Source organism: Channa argus, chromosome 10, assembly GCF_033026475.1.
Source record: "Channa argus isolate prfri chromosome 10, Channa argus male v1.0, whole genome shotgun sequence".
Lineage (NCBI taxonomy): Eukaryota > Metazoa > Chordata > Actinopteri > Anabantiformes > Channidae > Channa > Channa argus.
In genome coordinates, this window is record NC_090206.1 from 16,193,949 (window position 1) to 16,213,623 (window position 19,675).

At 37.9% G+C, this 19,675-nt stretch overlaps 1 protein-coding gene across 3 annotated transcripts; it reads right to left on the reverse strand.

Moving 5' to 3' along the window:
• Positions 1-1,487: 1,487 nt before the first annotated feature.
• kcnk4a (potassium channel, subfamily K, member 4a) lies at positions 1,488-19,600 on the reverse strand. 3 transcript variants are annotated; one of them, XM_067518148.1, is made up of 8 exons: positions 19,064-19,600; positions 16,073-16,242; positions 13,997-14,296; positions 12,049-12,166; positions 10,514-10,674; positions 6,507-6,693; positions 6,231-6,367; positions 1,488-6,136 (listed from the first exon to the last, which is right to left on the reverse strand). In XM_067518148.1, the coding sequence occupies exons 3-8, from the start codon at positions 14,183-14,185 to the stop codon at positions 5,042-5,044; spliced, it is 1,887 nt and encodes a 628-aa protein (XP_067374249.1). In that variant the 5' UTR covers positions 14,186-14,296; positions 16,073-16,242; positions 19,064-19,600; the 3' UTR covers positions 1,488-5,041. The 3 variants fall into 3 exon arrangements, with proteins under 3 accessions (XP_067374249.1, XP_067374248.1, XP_067374250.1); XM_067518147.1 differs by having other exon boundaries at positions 10,505-10,674; XM_067518149.1 differs by lacking the exons at positions 13,997-14,296; positions 16,073-16,242; positions 19,064-19,600 and adding an exon at positions 10,787-10,890 and having other exon boundaries at positions 10,505-10,674; positions 12,049-13,956.
• Positions 19,601-19,675: the final 75 nt, after the last annotated feature.

A 19,675-nucleotide genomic window follows, 5' to 3' on the forward strand; every position in this document is an offset into this window, starting at 1 on the left:
ACAGAAGATACAGATCTGTGGCCTCAGCATTACTGAAGCCATATTCTTCCAGCAGTCTAAGGTGGAGACGACAGCAGCACTTGAGGCCCTGCTGGGACAAAACGGCTGAGAGGCCAAACCCACAGGGTCCTGGCTGTTCCCTTTTTAAGCAGAAGACGGCGACATTTCTGTGATTTCTTTCCTAAATTCAGGGCAGGCTGATTAGATTGGATGTGATTCAAGGTGTAGAGACATTTAGTAGCTTCAAACAGTTCAGTCTGTGTTGAGCTGGATTTAGTGTAAAAGTGACAGTACTATTACAAACACTCAGTGGACACTTTATTAGGTACACCTGTAAATCTGTTGTATTTCTAGTCAATGGCTCTGCCATAAATGTACGTCCTGCATTTTACGTACAGGAGGTGCCAATATCAGGAACACACTATGTCCGTGCTGAAACAAAACTGAACATTATAGGCATCATTTAAAGATGATTATTACTACAATGTGATGTATGTCCTGCTTTAAAGTGTTTGTCAAGTGTGTAAAGCTCAATCAATTTCAGCCACATTTAGCTTAACCATAAAAGACATAAACGGTTTACAGTTTTATATTTTTTTTTCTGTACAGAACATGTATTAATGTGTATACTCATTAATACACATATATTACAACTATAAAAAATAAAATATATTTAAAAATTGGACAGTACCAGACTGAAAAGGTAAAAAAAGCTAATTTGTTGATTGTGTTCTTGCAAAGATACAAAGAAAAAAACTTTGCTTATATTTAAAGAAGTTTTATTAAAAAACATGAGTTATTAATGAGGCTGAATTATGTGGACATGTGGTATGATCGCAAATCATGAAACAGTTCATTTCCTTAGATCTTTTTGCTCACGTTTCCAGCCCAGGACTTTCAGTTGTAGTGCTGTATTGGTACGTTTAATTAGAGGATCTGAATTCTTTAGTTTTCATTTTGCCATGTGAAGTAAATATCAATAGATCTTCTGAGAAACAAGAAAAACAAATGTATACATTTACAATACATATTGTGATGGGCAATATTTCAACAATACGGTAAATAAATAACAAAGTATACTAACCCAGTTTACTTAAAATGTCCACTTGGACCATATGATTAGATTATTACATAAGTTAGGCATTATTGTAAAAGTAGCATTTCAGTTTTGTAATTTTTCTGAATAGGGGGAGGTTGTTGGCACAGATTAAATAACTTGGTTTGGAAAAAGTCACAGTGACCCATACTGACACCTTTACAATGCTTTTTCACGACAAACAAAAAAGTTGCACATAAATTGAAATTAAGCTAAAAAAAGGCAGCAAATCCTTACATTTGAGAACTTGAAAAGTTGTTTTTGTATTACAAAATTACACAATACGTTTCACAGAAACATATTGATGAGATAACATAACTTTATTTATACTTGTTTTACTGCAGCATAAATTTATAACATTTTACAAATGCTTCAGTTTCTTTGCAAAATTAAAAGTAAGTAAATCTTTGAAGAAAAAAATACATGTTTCGAAGTAGAAAGTTGCATGAAAAGATAAGTAAATACATATATCTCAAACTCCACCTTTGTATTTGGGGTATACATCTTAGATTTATGCTTATGTTAACATTAATTTAGATATACAGATTTAACATTTGCTTTTTAATTTACATCTCGATTTGCTTTAAACATCCTTCCATCTATTATCTGGAACCGCTTATCTTGCAGGAGGGCTGAAGCCTATCCTCGCTGTACAGGGCGAGAGACAGGTCACCAGTCTTTCTCAGGCCTATTGTAGTTCACAGCCACGTTCACACATACAGACAATTTAGAGTCACCAATTACCTTAAAATGTATGTCTTTGGACTGTGGGAGGAAACCCACACAAGCACGGGAAGATACAAACTCCACAGAAAGCCAGCACGTAGATTCAACCCAAGGACCTTCTAGGTGTGAGACAGCAGCATTAATAACTGCACCATTCTACAGTTATATTTAAATTTAAAATGCTCTAATTAATTAAGCAAATGTATTTAAAATGAGCATTTAGTTGGGTACAGGCATTGACTTACAGTATATTATGTAAGCAAATCATATTTTGTCTAAAATTAAGTCTTGAGTCGCAATTGAAACACACAAAGGTCCTGATTGTCCATTATTTTATTGCATATAAAAGATTCTTAAAAGAAACAGAGTAAAAACCTGATAGTTCAGGAGACAGATAGTATTGATGATGTGTCATAGTCAGCACACTAGTTAAGTAGCGTATGAATATGAATATCCTCCTCCTCCTCCTCCTCCCAGCTCTCTGTCAACAAATGACCAAATATGTGGAAGCCTGAATTTGAGCGTGGATTCAGTCAGTTACTTATTTTGGCCCTGGTCAAAGGCAAGATGCCACGATAGCCTCATGTAGTAGTTTCTTGGCCTGGGTAAGCAACGACGGTTTATTCCACATCCACCAAGAGCTGAGTTCATTCAGGACTTTCAGGGTTCAGGTCATTTCACTTGTCTACAGTGTATCCCTAATTCATACCTTCTGCTAGCTGTACACAGTAAGTACACTGGGGTAGGGGTCAGGACGAGTTTCCCGTCCGCAAAAACATTACAAGCCCCTGGTAGTATTAATGTTTTGGCTTGTAGGGTTTGAACTGCTCTAACAGAGAGCACTTTTTTACCTCTTCATGGATATATCTCACTGCTTCTCTTTCCTTTTTGCAGTGGTGAAAAAAGAATCCAGATATGCTACTATGCCCCTTGAGACTATGCTCTTCTACCATCTACTAAACTCTGCATAGCCTTTCAGGTATTAGTCTTTATAAAATGACAATAAATAAGAAGCTGCAAAAGTAATCAAATAAATTATAGAAATAACTGACTGGTTTAAAAGGTGAGGCTCACTCAAAAACCATATATCTCTTCACTGCTTCCAGTGCTGTTCAGTGGGTCTGCTTGTTGCTGGAGTTGTCAACAGCACCTCTCCACAGTAAGATATATTTAGGAACACATTTTTTTTTTTTTATTATATACTGCAGCTTTATGTAAAAGTATTAAAACAACAGTGTACAAATACTGCTAGAAGTAAAAGTCCAGCATTCACAAGTTAAAAAACATTTCTTTAGGAAGCAGAAAAAAAAGTACTCTTTATGCTAGTTTTATTTCTTATCAATAAATGTGATCTTATTGAATTAATTAGGCATTTTGTGTTTACTGTATGTTAAAGCTGGTAATGATTTTAACAATCATATAATAGTAAAGTTAATGATAATTACAATGTGAAGTTTGTAACCTTCACATCTTATAATATTACTGTGTTTTGTGGGCCTATCACCAATCCAATACTGAAAAGTAAGCCAAAAAGTAACAGCAGAAACCATATTTAACTCTAAAATGTAATTAGTAGAAGTAAAAAAAAAAAAAACTCAAGTAAAATTCAGTTCCCAAAATGATCCTTAAATAAATGCACCTAGTATATCACTGTAAAAAAAAGTGCAGAACAGTTTTATAGTGTCCTAATATTTTTTTACTTTCCAATGAGTGAACACTCTCAAAACTCAAAACTCAGATTTAGTGCGTAGTATGCTACTGAGAATGAATGAGACAGAGAATGAATTTGGTTTTATGTCGCTCAACATCCCAGCACTGGCATTACAGAAGGTTTGGGAAGGTTTCTGTGGATTTTTCCTGTAAAACAAAGTTACAGTGTAAGCACTAAAGGCACTATGAGCATAATGAATGTGTTAAGTGCTAAAGTTCTTCCCCAGAAAACATTTGCAGACATATTACAGCCATCTGCTGATGAAGTCTGACATCATTGCCTGGAGTGTGTATTGCTTCATTTATCATGATCAAATAATAATGGACAATAACCTTGAAGAACATCCTCATAAATACAATTTTTTTTTTTTTGTAATTACAAAGGTTTTGTTAAACTTACTGTCAAATAAATCTGGGTTTGTGTTTTGAGGCGGTTTAATGTGTCACAGTAAGATATGATGAGCGAAGGAAAAACTGTACAGTGTGTACACAAGTTTAAAACAAATTAAGATTAAAAAAACAAGCTGCAACAGCCAAGAGGAAAAGTGATCACAAGCATAATTTCCCAAAAATGACTTAAGGACACGTGCTTGTACATAAATATAAGAAATAACCTACAGCCACTTTGTATTCAAGGCAAGCACATAGAGATGCTTATCATGATGTAGAGATCACAAAGCAGTGGAAGGTAACCCAGTCTGACTATTTCTTTTAACCCTTTTTAATCCTTAAAACACTTAAAAGTAACAGGTAAAAGTGGTCTTAAGGAAAGCCAGCTGCTTCACCCCTCAAACAACTACACAACTTACAGTTTTCAAAAGTCAGCTCATGTTTGACACTGGTCTGATGGTAAAAGATGGCTCAGCTGTACTTTTCTTCAGGTCTTTCTCCTAGAAACAAACAGATCGTGAGCCCTTATGCTTTGTGATCAATAAGGTTGGCATGATACCACCTCATATCACTGCTTATGTCATTTGTTCTTTTTCTTTTTCTTGTTTGTGTTCCCTGCACTGCATTTAAAATTTTTTGTCACCAAATGTCAACCTCACGAAGCCATTTAAATATGAGATTTAGGTTTAAATACATCTGCTAAGAAATAGAAATCACCATAGTAGGTAATTACTGTATTATGATGTGACTCATTGCTTCAAACCACAGAAACCTGTGATCAAGCATGATTCCCTCATTTTAGTGGTGTTTCTTTCTCTCCTGCTTTGTATTTGTTTTAAAACTCACTTCGTAAAGAAACTTGGAATTTTCAGTCTAGCAAACCTACTTTATATTTTGTTGTTTAATAATCTTAGTCTTTGTTGAGTCATGAGTGATGGGGGCCATGTTGATCTCCGAGTGAAGGAAAGCTGGTCTGAATCATCTGAGAAAGTGTCCACTTAGCTTCAAGGCAAAAAACAACAAAGCAACATTTGTGGGCAATTCATAAGCTGAGGCTGGGGATATATTTCTCTATGTATGTTGTATGTTTTCTATAATTATGTTATGGGAAGTCTGGTGTCAGAGCACAGAAGCTAAATCTGTCTGTTTCTCTGATTGGGCCAGATTTGAAAGAGAAGAGTCTGGAGGTGGTGTGGGGGGATTGGATGGGGGTTGCATGTCATTATTGGGTCTCTTCACCTGCAGGGGGCTCCACCTTTGGCCTGACAGCTGCCTCCGCATGCTCCTCCTCTTGGGCTTTTGGGGCCGTCTCCTCCTGTCCTCACCTGCTGCCGGCTGAGTGCGGTCACTCAGCGTGTCTGAGGACTCGTCGATGTAAGCCAGATTCTCCCCAAAGAAATCCAGCAGCTGGCAGCTGGCTGAGGGGGCGATGCTGAGAGAAGGAGAGGGAAGGAGGACTTGGGGGAGAGACAGAGCAGGAGCAACAGGTAAGGAGCGAGGGAGAAAGCCAGGTGCAGCCATATAGTGAAGGTTATCGTTGGTTACAGATCCATGATTCTTTGCTGGAATCAGTCTGTCGTTCTGTTGTGCTGTGCCCCTGTCTTTCACTCCTCCCTCCTCCATGCTGCTCAATGTGTGGCACTGCTGGAACTGGGGAAGCGGTGGAAAGGACAAGGAGACAGAGGAGCCTTCTGACCTAGAGTCAAAAGGAGACTCAGAGCCAGAGAAAGAACCTCCCTGCATGGCTGCAGCAGGTGAGTCTAGCTCTGATGTGGAGTGGGCCACAGGGAGGGAGAGTGAGCGTCCTAACAGGTGAGGAAATGGTCTACCCTCCACCTGCAGACCCACAGTAGGGTCGGCCTTCAATCCTGCCGCTGCCCTCAGGACTGTACCCCCTCCAGCAGTGCTGACTTGTGGTCTGGACATGGCCACCCCCGCCCTCTCAAGGGATGAATGGGCCTCCAGCTGGCTCATGGAACTAGAGAGACCAGCCCAGTGGTTCGGCAGGTGTCCATTCTGAGATCCACCTCGGACCCTGTATCCCAGAGTGCACTGGGCCCCCCGACGGATGCGCCGACGCTCGCTGCGTTTCCAGCGCCGCCGCTGCAGAAGGAAGGGGTCGTTGAACTCCAGAGGGTTTGGGATGCGGAAGTCCATGGACATGTTCTGGATGTTCTGGGTCCAATCTGTAGCGTGGGCCCTAAGCTCCTCCATCTGAGATAAGGGAGAGTGAAACATCTTAGAGGAAGGGGAAAGAAATTCAACTCTTCTTTTCTTGGTTTGAATTCCGGCTATGTATAAGTCTCACCTCAGCGCGGGTCCTCTTGGACAGAACCCTCAGCCAATTTCCTATCATGGTGAGGATGGAGGCAAAGTAGGCGAGACCAAATACTATCCACAACCAGACCAGAGGTTTAAAGAACATGCCGTCCTCACGACCGCCACCTGGACACAGACACATTGGGGTTAAATGTGATGTAACGTCCCACTGTGACAGGTTCTCTGTGAACGGCTCTGCACCAACCTTGTGTCCTTTACAATCTGAAATGAGACACGTGGCTGTGTGTAACTTGTGTGTCAGTACCTGGAACGAAGTCTCCAAACCCGACCGTGGTGAGTGTGATGACAACAAAGTAGAGCGACTCTAGAAACGACCAGTCCTCCACCTTCTGAAACACGATTGTTGGCACAGTGACGAAGATCAGGCAACCGATCAAGATGGAGAGAACCGCTGAGATTACGCGCACAGTTGTAGGCCTGACCTTACGTTTCTGAGAGAGACATAACAAATAAAGATAGAGAAAGAATAATAAAGATTACTTAATACTCTCAAAGAGAACAAAAAGAAGAAAAGGACAAATTTAGATTAACAGCAGCAACAAAATCATCAGGCTTAAAAGGTTGGTGAAAACAATCATAAATTAAATACAGTTGAAACATCACATTTACTTACATTTTTACATGGACAGTGCTGTTGCAATTCAACAATCATATTGTTTACATTTACTGAATCTACGAAGGGCACACATTTTTGGTTAGTGATGATGAAGATGATGATTAATGAGGATTTTTCAGATTATATCATTACATATTATCAGTCAAGTTTTATATAGAGGAAATGTTACAAATAATTGTTTATATGCTGTAAAATCTATCCTGACAAACCTACTGTGTGTTCAATCACTAAAGACATCATTAAATAGTTAAATGATACAAAGGTAGCAGTTTACAGCCTGGAAATATAGCTGGGTAATACTGGGGTGATATTTTGGAAATAACATGGTAAAACAGTGGTAATTTCTACTTACAAAACTACACCAACACCAACAGCTGCAGTAAGTACCGGAAATGTATTTTTATCCTCCTATTACTTTAAAATATTTACTGCTTATACCAAGCTGTTGCCTGATTTAGTTACTTACTTTGGTAATAATCATGATATTAAGTTATTATTTTATTATCTATGTATTATCCACCTTGTAATTTCCATTAAAATATTACCCCTCTGTTAGTGAGCTGTGGAGTGCTCCCTTAATACTAATATTGTTAATAATTATTAATAATTGTTCTAAATAAACTCCATCTGCATATGAAAGAAAGAAAGTGGAGCTTGAGTTGAATTTTCAAACCATTATTTGCTACTTTCTTTTTGCTTTCTTTCTTTCTAAAAATCCGTGATTTAATAGAATCTGTGAATGGAGAGTTGAATTGATCTTGCAGTGAAAAATATCTGAACTGTAAGAAAAGTGGAAAATGTAAAAAATACTATCACTGCCATAAGGAGGCTACTGTACAGTCAGTCAATAGTGAGCAAAGGGCTGCAGCTACAATAAATGTCACCTTCAAATACATAGCTCAGCAGATCTGTTTTGTATAAATACAGGTTTGAAATGATCATCTGCAGAGACTTTGTTTGCAAATAACATTGCGTGACTTTTGGATGGAACCAGCTACTACAAGTGGTTACCGTGGCTCAGGAGGTGAAGCAGTTGTCCACCAATCCCAGCATTGGTGACTCATCCTGTTACATGTAAAAGTGTCCCAAACGCCAATTTAGTGGCTCCCAGTGAGTACAAGCCAGCTGCATAGCAGTTCCCCACCATCGGTGTAATGGTGAATTAGAAGCAGTCATTGTGTAGCTTTGGGTACTGATATGGTAGAAAAGTGCTACATAACAGGGTTATTTTAAAATTCTTTATATTAATTGTAATAATATTTTAAATTATATAATAAAAATGTACAACAAGCCACTTTATTTAGCATCTTAACACTAATCAAGGTTTTTATAGGTCCAAAACATAACTTTAAATAAAACCTCAATTCAAAAAACTTGGGACGGTGTGTAAACATAAATAAAAACAGAATGCAATGATTCGCAAATTTGATCTACCCATATTTTATTCACAATAGAACACAAACAATATATCAGATGTTGAAACTGAGACTTTTTATAATTTCAAGGGAAATATTAGCTCATTTTGAATCTGATGGCAGCAACGCATCCTAAAAACAGGGGCAACAAAAGACTAGAAAAGTAATTGCTGCAAATAAAAAAAAACAAATGGAGGAGCATTTGACAACTATTAGGTTAAGTGGCAAAAGGTCAGTAACATGACTGGGTAAAAAAATGAGCATTTCAGAGAGGCAGAGCCTATTGACTGTAGAGATGGGCAGAGGTTCACCCATCTGTGACCAACTGTGTCTGTTCAACTTAAAATTGCAAAGACTTTGAAGATCCCACCATCTACAGTATATAATATCATCATATAAAGCTTCTTACATATAAAGCTCTGAACAGTCAGGCTCCATCATATATAGAAGATCTCATAACACCATATCATCCCAGTAGACCACTTTGTTCTCAGAATGCAGGCCTACTTGTGGTTCCCAGAATTTCCAAAGGTAGAATGGGAGGTAGAGCCTTTAGCTAGCAAGCTCCACTCCTGTGGAACCAGCTCCCAGTTCAGATTCCGGAAGCAGACACCCTCTCTACTTTTAAGTATAGGCTTAAAACCTTCCTCTTTAATAAAGCATATAGTTAGTTATAGTTATGCTGCCATAGGCTTAGACTGCTGGGGGACCCACCCCCCGATGCACTGAGCTCCTTTCCTCCTGTTGACCATCTCTCCTCTCTTGTCACCCCGCAATTGTCACCACTGTATGTCATTAACTCTGTGTGTTCTGTGTGTTGTCTTTGTCCTTCTCTGTCCCCCTCTCTCTGTCCCTTTCTGCAGGTTTCCCTGGCTTTGAAGCTGTGTGTCTTCCAGCGTGCAGCTACTGGTCCTACCAATCTGCCCGATGTTGTTTGTTGTTGCTTTTTGTTGCTCTGTTCTTTTCTCTTTCCCCTTTCCACTCACCCGGACCGGTCAAGGCAGATGACCGTCCACCCTGAGCCTGGTTCTGCTGGAGGTTTCTTCTGTTAAAGGGAGTTTTTCCTCTCCACTGTTGCCCATGGCTTGCTCCAGTGGGAATTGTTGGGTTCTCTTTATACATCTTTATAATCTTGACTTTATTTTGCAAAGTGCCCTGAGATGACTTTGTTGTGAATTGGCGCTAAATAAATAAAGTTGAATTGAATTGAATTGAAATGAGTAGGAATCTCTGTATGCAAGGGACATGGCCGTAGGTCAAAACTGGATGAATGCACTATTGGACTACTACTGGACTATTCTGTGGTCAGATTAATTCAAATTTGGAATTGTTTTTGGGAACCATGGACACCCTGTTCTCTGGACTAAAGAGAAGAAGGACCGTCCACTTTATCAGCATACAATTGAAAAGCCTGCATCTCTGATGGTATGGGGCTGCATTAGTTCCTATGGCGTGGGCAGCTTACACATCTGGAAAGGCAGCATCAATGCTGAAGTAAATAGAGGATTAAGAGCAACATATGGTCCCATCCAGATAATGTCTCTTTCAGGGAAGGCCTTGCATATTTCAGCAAGACAATGCTAAACCACATACTGCATCCATCCCAGACCTTTCACTACTAGAAAACATTTGGCGCATCATAAAATTAAAAATCCGGCAATAAAACCCCAGGACAGTTGAGAAGCTAGAATCCTGCATCAGACAAGAAGGGGACAACTATTCTCTCCTTAAACTCCAGCAACTGGTCTCCTCACTTCCCAGACATTTACAGACAGTTGTTAAAAGAAGTGGGGGATGTTACATAATGGTAAACATCACTCTGTTCCAAGTTTTCTGAGATGTGTTGCTGCCATCAAATTCAGAATGAGGTAATATTTTCATGTAAAATGTCTTAGATCCAACATCTGATATATTGTTTGTTTTCTGCTGGGAATAAAATATGGTTAAAACATGAGATTTGCAAATCATTGCAATCTGTTTTTATTTAGGTTTTACACATCGTCCCAACTTTTTTTTTGATTTGGGGTTGTACTTCTCAATTACTAATGGTGGTTCAAGTCCATTTTACCAGTAAAGATTAAATAACCTGATTACCAGAAAATGACAAGTGTTATACACTGCAGAGAGCAACAAGGACCAGGCCTCACACACACAGCTGTGATTCAGACAGGTGTTAATCCAACTGAGGTTTGGTTCCTGGGCAGGACAGACCATTCTCACCAGGAAGAGCGTCTCAATTTTGCCCACAGCTCTCCTCAGCACAGTGCCCAGGTGGTCACCCACTCCAGCCAGCAGGATGCCAAACATGGGAATGCCCACAAGGGCGTAACACACGCAGAACAACTGGCCGTACCATGTCTGAGGTGAAAGGTTTCCAAAGCCTGTCAAAAAACAAAAGAACACAAGCTATTTACATACATTAATATGCATGCAAGTTGTAAAAACTTTCCTTATATTTTAATTAGGAGGGTTTTTTAAGAAATATATCTTCACCATTCTAATTGTAAAAATTTAAGACCAATTCTAAGATGCCTTGAATGGGATGAATTCATGCAACAGATATTCAGATTCAGCTCTTAACACAGGGATTTAGATTCCTAGAATAAAAGACAAAAACAGAGAAAAAAGGCAAACTTATCTACTATGTTAATATAAAAATTTTATATTTTGAATTGCATTCATGGATAAATTTCACAAAATCCATGAACATTATACATTTTAATTACAGTACCAATTGACTTACCAAGATTATTTTTCAACCAATCTATTTTAGCTACTTCAAGTGCACTTGCATGCAAAAACCCTTCATGAAAGAATAAATAATTAGCCTTGGTCCTGTGGTCATGAGTTATTGAGATTGCAGCAACAATCTAGGGCCTTATTCACAAAACTCTGCAAAGAATAACATTTTTTTTTTTTGCAGTTTTATAAAGTTTAAGTATGTGAACAGTTTCTTACAACTTGGGGAAATAAAAGTAATGAAAGGATCAATTCACAAAGCATTTTAGCAATAAAAATGGAGAAGTTAGTCCAGAAGACCTAAAGACTTTTGAAAAGCATAGTTTGATGACTTAAGTAAAAACCTCAAATCATAAAGGAATCTTGTATGTGTCTGATAATTCATTAAGTGCATATAAAAAACACCATCTGAAATAAGTTAATAAAACAAAAATATAAACATAAATGTAAAACTTTCCTCAATCAACTGTAAAAATAAATATCCCAGCACAACTTGTAGATGATATTTTATGAGAAATGCATCGTTTTATATTAAATGCACGAAACCTTTAACAATAAAAAGTAAATTTTTTAATGAACTAAATCGCTAAATATGGTCACCTATTAACAAAGCACTGTCGAGGTGGTGAGGAAGTGATGAAACGTCATCAGGGTCAAACCCGTTGCTTTCCCCAGTTTTTTTTACTAAAATGTGAACGTTTCCTCGTAAGACTGTGCAAACCTTATATCAAGAATACACGGTCAACCACAACATTGATATCTAATTGGTCTTTTTGATGTTGTGTTAGTCTTTGGTGTGGTAGCAGCCTTACTCAGACAGCTTGGATACGCTGTGTGTGTACCTGTGTCTCTAACCAGTATTAAATGGTTCCAATACTGACCACTGCCCTTTACAACATTGGAACTACCAGGTGTTGATGTTAATGTTGGGACCGATTGTGAATAAGCCTTCCAGCAGATGCTTCAGAGTGAGAGGGTCTTCAAAGTTTCACTCGATGGTGTGTCCTGCCCCCTACCTATGGTTGTAATGATGGTACCACAGAAGAAGAAAGCAGAGGCCACATCCCAGCGGCTGGTGAAGTTGGTATGAAGGCTGCTCACATCCAGGCCTGCATCCACCGCAGACACCACTCCCTGCAGAAGAGGTATGTGATTTATTTAACTGCACATTTTTGCAACTATACATTTATCCTCTAACACAAATCTGCACTCCCACTCAGCTCAGTTTATTTATTCCTTGAATTCTTTAACATATTAATTTCCGATTGTTGGTTTCTGTAATTGTTTTAGGTGACATTTGAAGAGCCTAGTAAAGGTATAGCGATGGTTCAAATTTATTTATTCATTTTACTCTAAGTGTATTTAAAACACATTTGTTGACAGAAATAAAGTTCCATGTTAAAATATGGTAACATTTGGCAAGTCCAGCAGAGCAGAAAGGAGCAACAAAACCTTCAGGAGAAAACTTTTATTAAAACACCTTTTTTCAATCTGTCACAATAATTGTAAGACTGCTTAAACCTGAGGTGGTAGGTCTGTCCCACATCTGTGGTCTTAAGTGCTTAAGTGTGCATTCAGACAACAGCGGGTTGTAGTCGTATCCCACATCAGGGAAAGAATTACACAGCTCACTTAATGCACACTTGTGCACTTCTAATACTGCATAAATGCCCAGTATACTTAGATGATTGTATCCCACAATTCACTGCAGTCTACTTTACCACGTTACTCAAGCTGTCGCAAATCGGCAATGTGAAGAGGTTTAAAGTTTATGACACTGAATTATTCACTTGCAACACTACAAAGTTTTGGTTATTAAAACACTGACATTCTGTTCTTCTTGATGGGGCTAATAAACCAAGATAAATATCAAATTTCATATTTTTAAACCAAAGAGTGCTTGTTTTGCTTTTTTTATTTGACAGAACAGATGTTTGTTTTTCATAATATTCCTATCTCTGAGGCAGTGTTTCCTATGCCCTTTCTCTAGACTGCATCAAGTTAAAGCTAAATTCCAGATAAAAATCTTATTATATAGTTTCTGCATAGACACCTCAGTTTAATGTTGTTATTATCTATACCTCTATTACTCTTTAAAGCTCCTGAACATGTGTTTTTAATATACACACTGGATTGATTGTAATTTTCATGTATGGATGATATGGTTATAATTAAACTTGATTAACAGGATGTCCTGATTAACCCAAGTGTTTCCCAGTAAACAAGCTTGTAGGCAGTCACCAGAAATACAGTACAAGCCAGTACATAACACACACTTAACTACTGACGAATACTGGAAGTGTGGATACTTGAATAGGTGCAAAGCTAAGCCTGAAATCTGGACTGAACAGGCTCAGGCTGGAGCAGGGACATGCAATGGGGACCTCTGGCAGCTGATCAAAGGTGCCCCTCTCAATATTAATCAACCGCCAGAGGTCCTAGCCATTCATTTCCTACTAATGTCTTGTTATATAAACATTTGTAACTAAGGTATTAGAATACGTTTGCTGCAGTTGTGTCACATTACCATCTTGATAGTTATAAGACTGAGAAGAAGGAAGTAATTCAGTGTCAAGAAAAATGTATACATTTAAACAGACAATTTGAAGACAATTTAAACAACTATGTTAAAATATTTACTGCCTTCACATGTTCAGCCGATGCAAGTTGCCTTTGTAGTGGTTATTTCTATCAATGTGAAATTAAAATACTGATACTGTAGGTTACAGTATATTAATTGAGTTGTATTCATGACTGTGTAAACTGTCAGATCACAGTCTCTACCAGGAAGATAATGAAGGTATATATTTATCACCAGTAACTGTAAGATAATTGATTGAACTGTAAAATTATTGAACTGTAATATAAACTGTTCAGTGTTTAAAAAACAACAACAAACTTCTATCTACATTTAGTTTGAGTGGATCATGTTGGGTTGTGTTGGGTTAGTGTGCCCACTGAAACCTTAACCAGCTTGTGGAAATCCAGCTCGGTGACACAGGAGTTATTATCAAGGAAGTCTTGTTTGGTTTTAAGCAGGTCTTTGTATGCAGAGCTCTCCTTGGGGGCCTCCAGGGTGCGGAAAACTAGCGCACCCATCACCAGGTATAGCATGACCCCCATCAGCAGGGCCCAGAGGGCGGTGCACCGCATGTTCTCCCCGTCAACGCCCCCTGCCCCTCCAGGGTGAAGGGTCAGAGCTCAGAGCCAGGATGTGGTCAGGCTCTCAGTCAGGATACACAGCTGGCCATTAACAGGAAGTTCCTGTGGAGAGGGACTGTAAATGTGAGCTTGTTTAAACAAGCAACATGGGCTGACTGATATTAACAACCTCTACACCGTTCAGGTGCTCAAATGAACACTGAAACACACTTTACTTGTAATTTTTCCTTTTGTTTTTATTAAACATTAAGAGGAGGCTCAGTGGTACGTGATGGGTGACAATATTCACAGCCTTCGGTTTGTGCAAAATTACATTTCAGGGTTTATCTGAAATTCATTAGGGGTCAGCAGCCTCCACTAGACAAATAAAGCGGGATCTCACAACGTTGCGTCATTTGTAGTTTTGTCCTTCCACTGCAGCTCAGCAAAGAACTGTCAATGGAAACACAAAGAGGGAATTCTTTACTAAAATTACTTAACCTAAGATATCTAATTGATTTTTAATAATTTCCTGCTGAAGCGTACATCAAGTTGTGGTAAGTAACTCAGTACATTCTCTTAAGTATTCTACTTTAATGGAGTATTTCTCTTTTATCACTACATTTATTTGACAGCTTTACTTTCGAGAGGCAAAAGCCAAAGAACTAATAAATGTTATTGTATTATTGTGTGTTGACCACCTGCCAATACATAAAGTAATTAATCAGCTCCACTTTTGCAGGCTGCTGTGTTAGTACCTCAAAAAGTCTCTATAACAGAGATCATTCTCAACAGCATCAAAGTCAATACTGCTTATGAGACTGTTTTCTTAGGGAAGTACTTAATCATTGTAATTTACATGCAAGTACATTTTTGAGCATGAGTTTAGTACTATACTTTGGGTAAAGAATTTTAAGTGGTACTTCGAATTGCAGCAGAGGACTTTTTTAGGCAAGGACTACTTCTGCCACCTTTGATTATATCCAGCACAATCTTTTCAGTGTCCTTCAACCTGTCCTTCAAGGGCAGACATAGTTTAAATTAACAATGTTTAGTTTCATTCAGTGATATCCATACTGAGAGCCACTACATTCATCTGATGACTGCAGTGAAAAGTGTTGAATACAGTCTGGTTATAAAGTGTTTTTACTAACCAGCAGTACACAGTATAAGGATAAGCTCGGACATTTCTTATCTTTTAACAGATCTCATAAATATGAGTATGTTTCAGAACCTGCCGTACATTAATCAGTTTTTTAGGATGTCTTCAGTATCACAATAGTTCTGTGATAGTTTTCAATACTTCTAAAACACTATAGTAAAACAGAACTGTCAAAAGACAATTAGGCAGATTTAGCTTTTTAAAATGTTAACAAATTTGCTATAAAGTGAGGTTCAATTTTTAGCATGTAGTATAATGCTGTACATTTCTTCGGAGGCAGGAATTTGAAGGCTACACTTCAGAATTTAACTGAGAATTATCACGTTTTCAAGTTTTCTTAATTCATACGAAGAAGTGAGTTATCATTCTTTATGAGAAATGGATCCCATAATTACAAGACAGTCTCTAGTTTTTTTCTTTGGTGAGTGCAATGCGCTGCCATAGGGAACCACCCCCAGTTCTCATTGTGTGCAAAGCAGTCAAAGCTAATAAGAGGTTTTGAGTGGCTTTCAAGGTTTTACTACAAAATCAGTTTTAATCATTCTAATAAAGACTGTGGAGACAATATATAATTATGGATGAATAGATTTTAAGTTAAAGCTGTGTAAAAGTACAAATTTCAAAGAATTCAGATAGATTGCAAGGTATTACAATAACTATTCTTTACTTCCAAATGCTTTGTGTGGTTTGTTTTATGGTAGGAGGTTTTATATTTGACAGCTTGATAAAAACAGTACCTTATGTCACTGATGTCAGCGGCTCATCCCATGTTAACGCACCACAAATCAGTTGATGGAGAAATCTTTACTACCCTCCACAGATTCCTTCTCTGCTCTCTCTTGGGTTCGTCTGTGTCTTTACTATTGAGAAGTGGAAGACACTGGGTCTATTTCTTTCTTCTTTAATCCTTTTGAGCAAGACGAAATACAGAAACATGCATGTAAAGTTCAAAAGTAGAGGAGACCATAAAGGAATCAAACAGCTGTAAGTTGGCACTTTCCCCTGTTTCTTTCTCTAGTGGGGTATGAGTGACATTAACCAAGTGTTCACACTGCACAGATTTTGTCATAATAACCAGGGAGAGACTGACACACACCAGGCTGCCCTGGTCTCACAAACGATTAGACTCTGCCAAAACTCCAAACATTTGTTTTGAAATGAATCTCAAATCTCTTATCTTCATTTGGCTTCTAATGTGTTCTTTGAACTGTGCTTACCTCTGTGACACACACACATACAGGACTTCAATTTAGGAGCTTCTTGCTCTGGGTCAGTTGGCTGTGGTTGTCGCCACACGGAACCTGACAATGTTCTGAGATTTCCCAGAGCCTGGTGGACTGTTAGCATTCTGCACTAATGGACTGCTGGCTTTGGTTTGTCTGGACCATCTTGCTCTCTGCCCTTTACTTCAGCACTGACAAATCTTATTAGTTATCATTCTCTAAACCTACTCCGGCATATTTTGATATTTTGCTAAGATATTAAGTGAGAGGGGCTTAGAGCAGAGCAGAGCTGTGGCTGATGGGCTGTGATCTAATCTTAAGTTAAACACTAGGGCAGGTGGAACAATAAATCATGAGATAGGCTGTTTGAAAAAGAGCATGAGACCGGGGAAAGATGCTCGGGTGTTATTCTTAGGTTTACATTTTAGGCAGGTGTATGAGGCACATCTGACCAAACTGAGATGAACTACAGAAAGTGAAGACAACTAACTTCAAGCCCCTTTGATACAAGAATGTGTTTTACTTCAAATGGAGATTTTAGCACCAGAAGACATTTTTTTAGATTCATCTGCTGAAGAGGGAAAGCTTCTCTATGCACTGGAGTTTGACAAGTTGCTGGATTATTAAGATTATTTTTTATTACCTACGCCTAATTCAAACAATATAATGCAACAGTCCTGCACTCATGAGGGTGATGATATTCAGTTTTTGTTTAAATACAGGTGTATGTTCTGTTATGCTGACAGACTTCTTTATAGTCCACCCCATGTGTATCAGTAAAGCAAAATTACAAACACCTCACTGTATAACGGAGAACAGTTTGACGGGAGCACAAACAATGGTCTCCAAAATAATTACAAAGTTTAACCAACACCCTGATAAAATAAAAACTGAACATAATCAACTTCACGAAGGAGGATTTATTGCCGGAGTGTTGTATAATTTTTTGCTTGATGTACCTAATAAAATGCCAACTGAGTATACACTGAACACAGACTTTTAGGAGACATCTTGTGTGTAGAAGTTATGAAACTAAAAATATATATTTTTTTAATATTTTTTAGACATTATTTATTTTACTAGTGAAAATTATAGTCCCTGTAACTGAACTGTGGAAAAACGATTCCAGCTAAAATTATAATTAAAACTAGAAAAAGCATTTCTAAAAAGAAAATGCGCTGTGAATGCTTCGGTGCTGAAAGGATTTTCCAAGCAAAGCTCAAAAATGCTAAATTGTTTTTACTGAAATAGCGGGAAGTTTTGCTTTTCCTGAAATGAAATGTCACTTCCTTATATACTGGTTAGGCAAACTTCAAAGGCAGTTATGTGATATCATCAATGGCGTCATTTTTAATAGTATCTCTAATAGAATCTTAAAAAGCATTAAATATATTAAAAACCAATTTATAGGCAATAATGTTTTTTATAAGCTGAATGTTCTGAATGGTGTTTCTAGCTGAAAGTATGCCGAAGTAGGTGCCAAAAAACATACGGAAGACAGAAGTCAAAATAATAGTAATAATAATAATAATAATAATAAAAATTAGACTATCATTACTGTGAATGTCAAGAGCATATGTAACATTGTTTTATTTTTTTAAAACAGTTTAGGCTAATTTTATGAGAATTGTTGCTTGTAAACATCAGTTTGACATGATGACTGCTACAGAAAATGATGCATTACTTCTTTCCCCACCTATAAAATGTCATTAAATTCAGTAGATTTGATAATGCTCCAATTGAATGATTCTGTCTGTACTTTATTTGCAGCACTCCCAAGCTTAAATTCAAAATGTGTATATTTCAATTTCTGTTATTATAGTTTTATAGCAGGGAGTTTAAGCTAAAGAAAACGAAAAGGTTAATGCAAATACATGGGTTACCACTTTAAGCAGTTTAAAAAGAAATGGAAAAGAAAATGTAAAGACACAACCCCCCACCCCGGAGTATTAGCCGCTTTTCCAGTGAACCAACACTGACGTCAGAAGGAGATCACAGGTTACAACTCTGGTTGCCTGGTTTCATGCTCTGAGAAGGAATGAGCCTCGAACAATAATGACAAGACTGTTTTAGGCTACAGAAGTTGCTTAGAAAAATAAATAAAACACAGCCAAAAATAAATAATGAAAGGCTTATCAAATACAGCTTGAAGGAACACACACATAAATTGTAAAATGTAGTTAAAGCCAAGTGGTTTTCTAAATGTTGTTTAATTACTGCTTTGTCTGTAGTGTCCGGTAGAATTTATTTGCTGGAATATCTGGGGCATTGATAGTCTTTAACATCAGTCTGATAGTCTGCTACTATATTTCATAACCCTGAATTAAATAGAAAAAAGACACAATGGCCTAATAGTAATGCATGCAAACTGAATCTAAAACCAAGCAGCATTCATTAAATATAAAACAAATCTAATTATCTAATTAAAAAACAACAAAACCTGACTCTTACTAATGATAGAACTAACATTAACCCTCCTGGAAGAAATAATTTCTCATGTCTTACCTTCAGTTTAAAGAAATGTTGCAAACCAAGTTCGCCTCATGCAGCATTTGCTGTTCTCTCACTTTTCAGCACTTAGCGAACAGCCCTGTGTGTGTGTTGTGAAAGTGAATGTGTGTTTTCTCCTTGGAAGGTGTTTCCTCATTCTCGTGACCCTACATCACTCTGACAGAGGAGAACAGATCCAAGGAGGAGGAGGAGAAGAAAGGGCTGAGGCCTAGGCTTGCAAGCGTATGCGTGGGTATGGATGTGGGGGGCTTAACTCTAAATCCTTCGTCTTTCCAACCTTTGTCTTTTTGGGAATTAAAGAGAGACAGAGTCAGAGTTATGATCAACTCTTACGTTATGGGTGAACTGCTTGCGGAAATAAAACTAACTCCTCCAGTGATTCTTTGCCTTGAAAGCTTTCGGCACCTTCTCAACCATCAAGGCCAAGAGGCAAAGGGAAGAGACTTAAATAATTCAGGAAATAGTTGTGTGATTTCATCAGGATAATCCACTTAAACATTCTGGTTCTCTCTTCATTGGAAATCATATACACCAGCAGTTATAAACTGCTCATACAAACCTGACACAAAATTAAAACACACCTAACAAAGCACACAGTGCAACGTC

Excerpts from the sequence above, each read along its gene's own strand:
- kcnk4a (XM_067518147.1), bottom strand. The coding sequence starts at position 14,185 with ATGCGGTGCACCGCCCTCTGGGCCCTGCTGATGGGGGTCATGCTATAC. Across the intron at positions 10,675-12,048 it reads TACCATCATTACAACCATAG|GCTTTGGAAACCTTTCACCT; the intron begins GTAGGGGGCAGG and ends GTTTTTTGACAG. Across the intron at positions 6,694-10,504 it reads CGCTCTTCCTGGTGAGAATG|AAACGTAAGGTCAGGCCTAC; the intron begins GTCTGTCCTGCC and ends TGTCTCTCTCAG.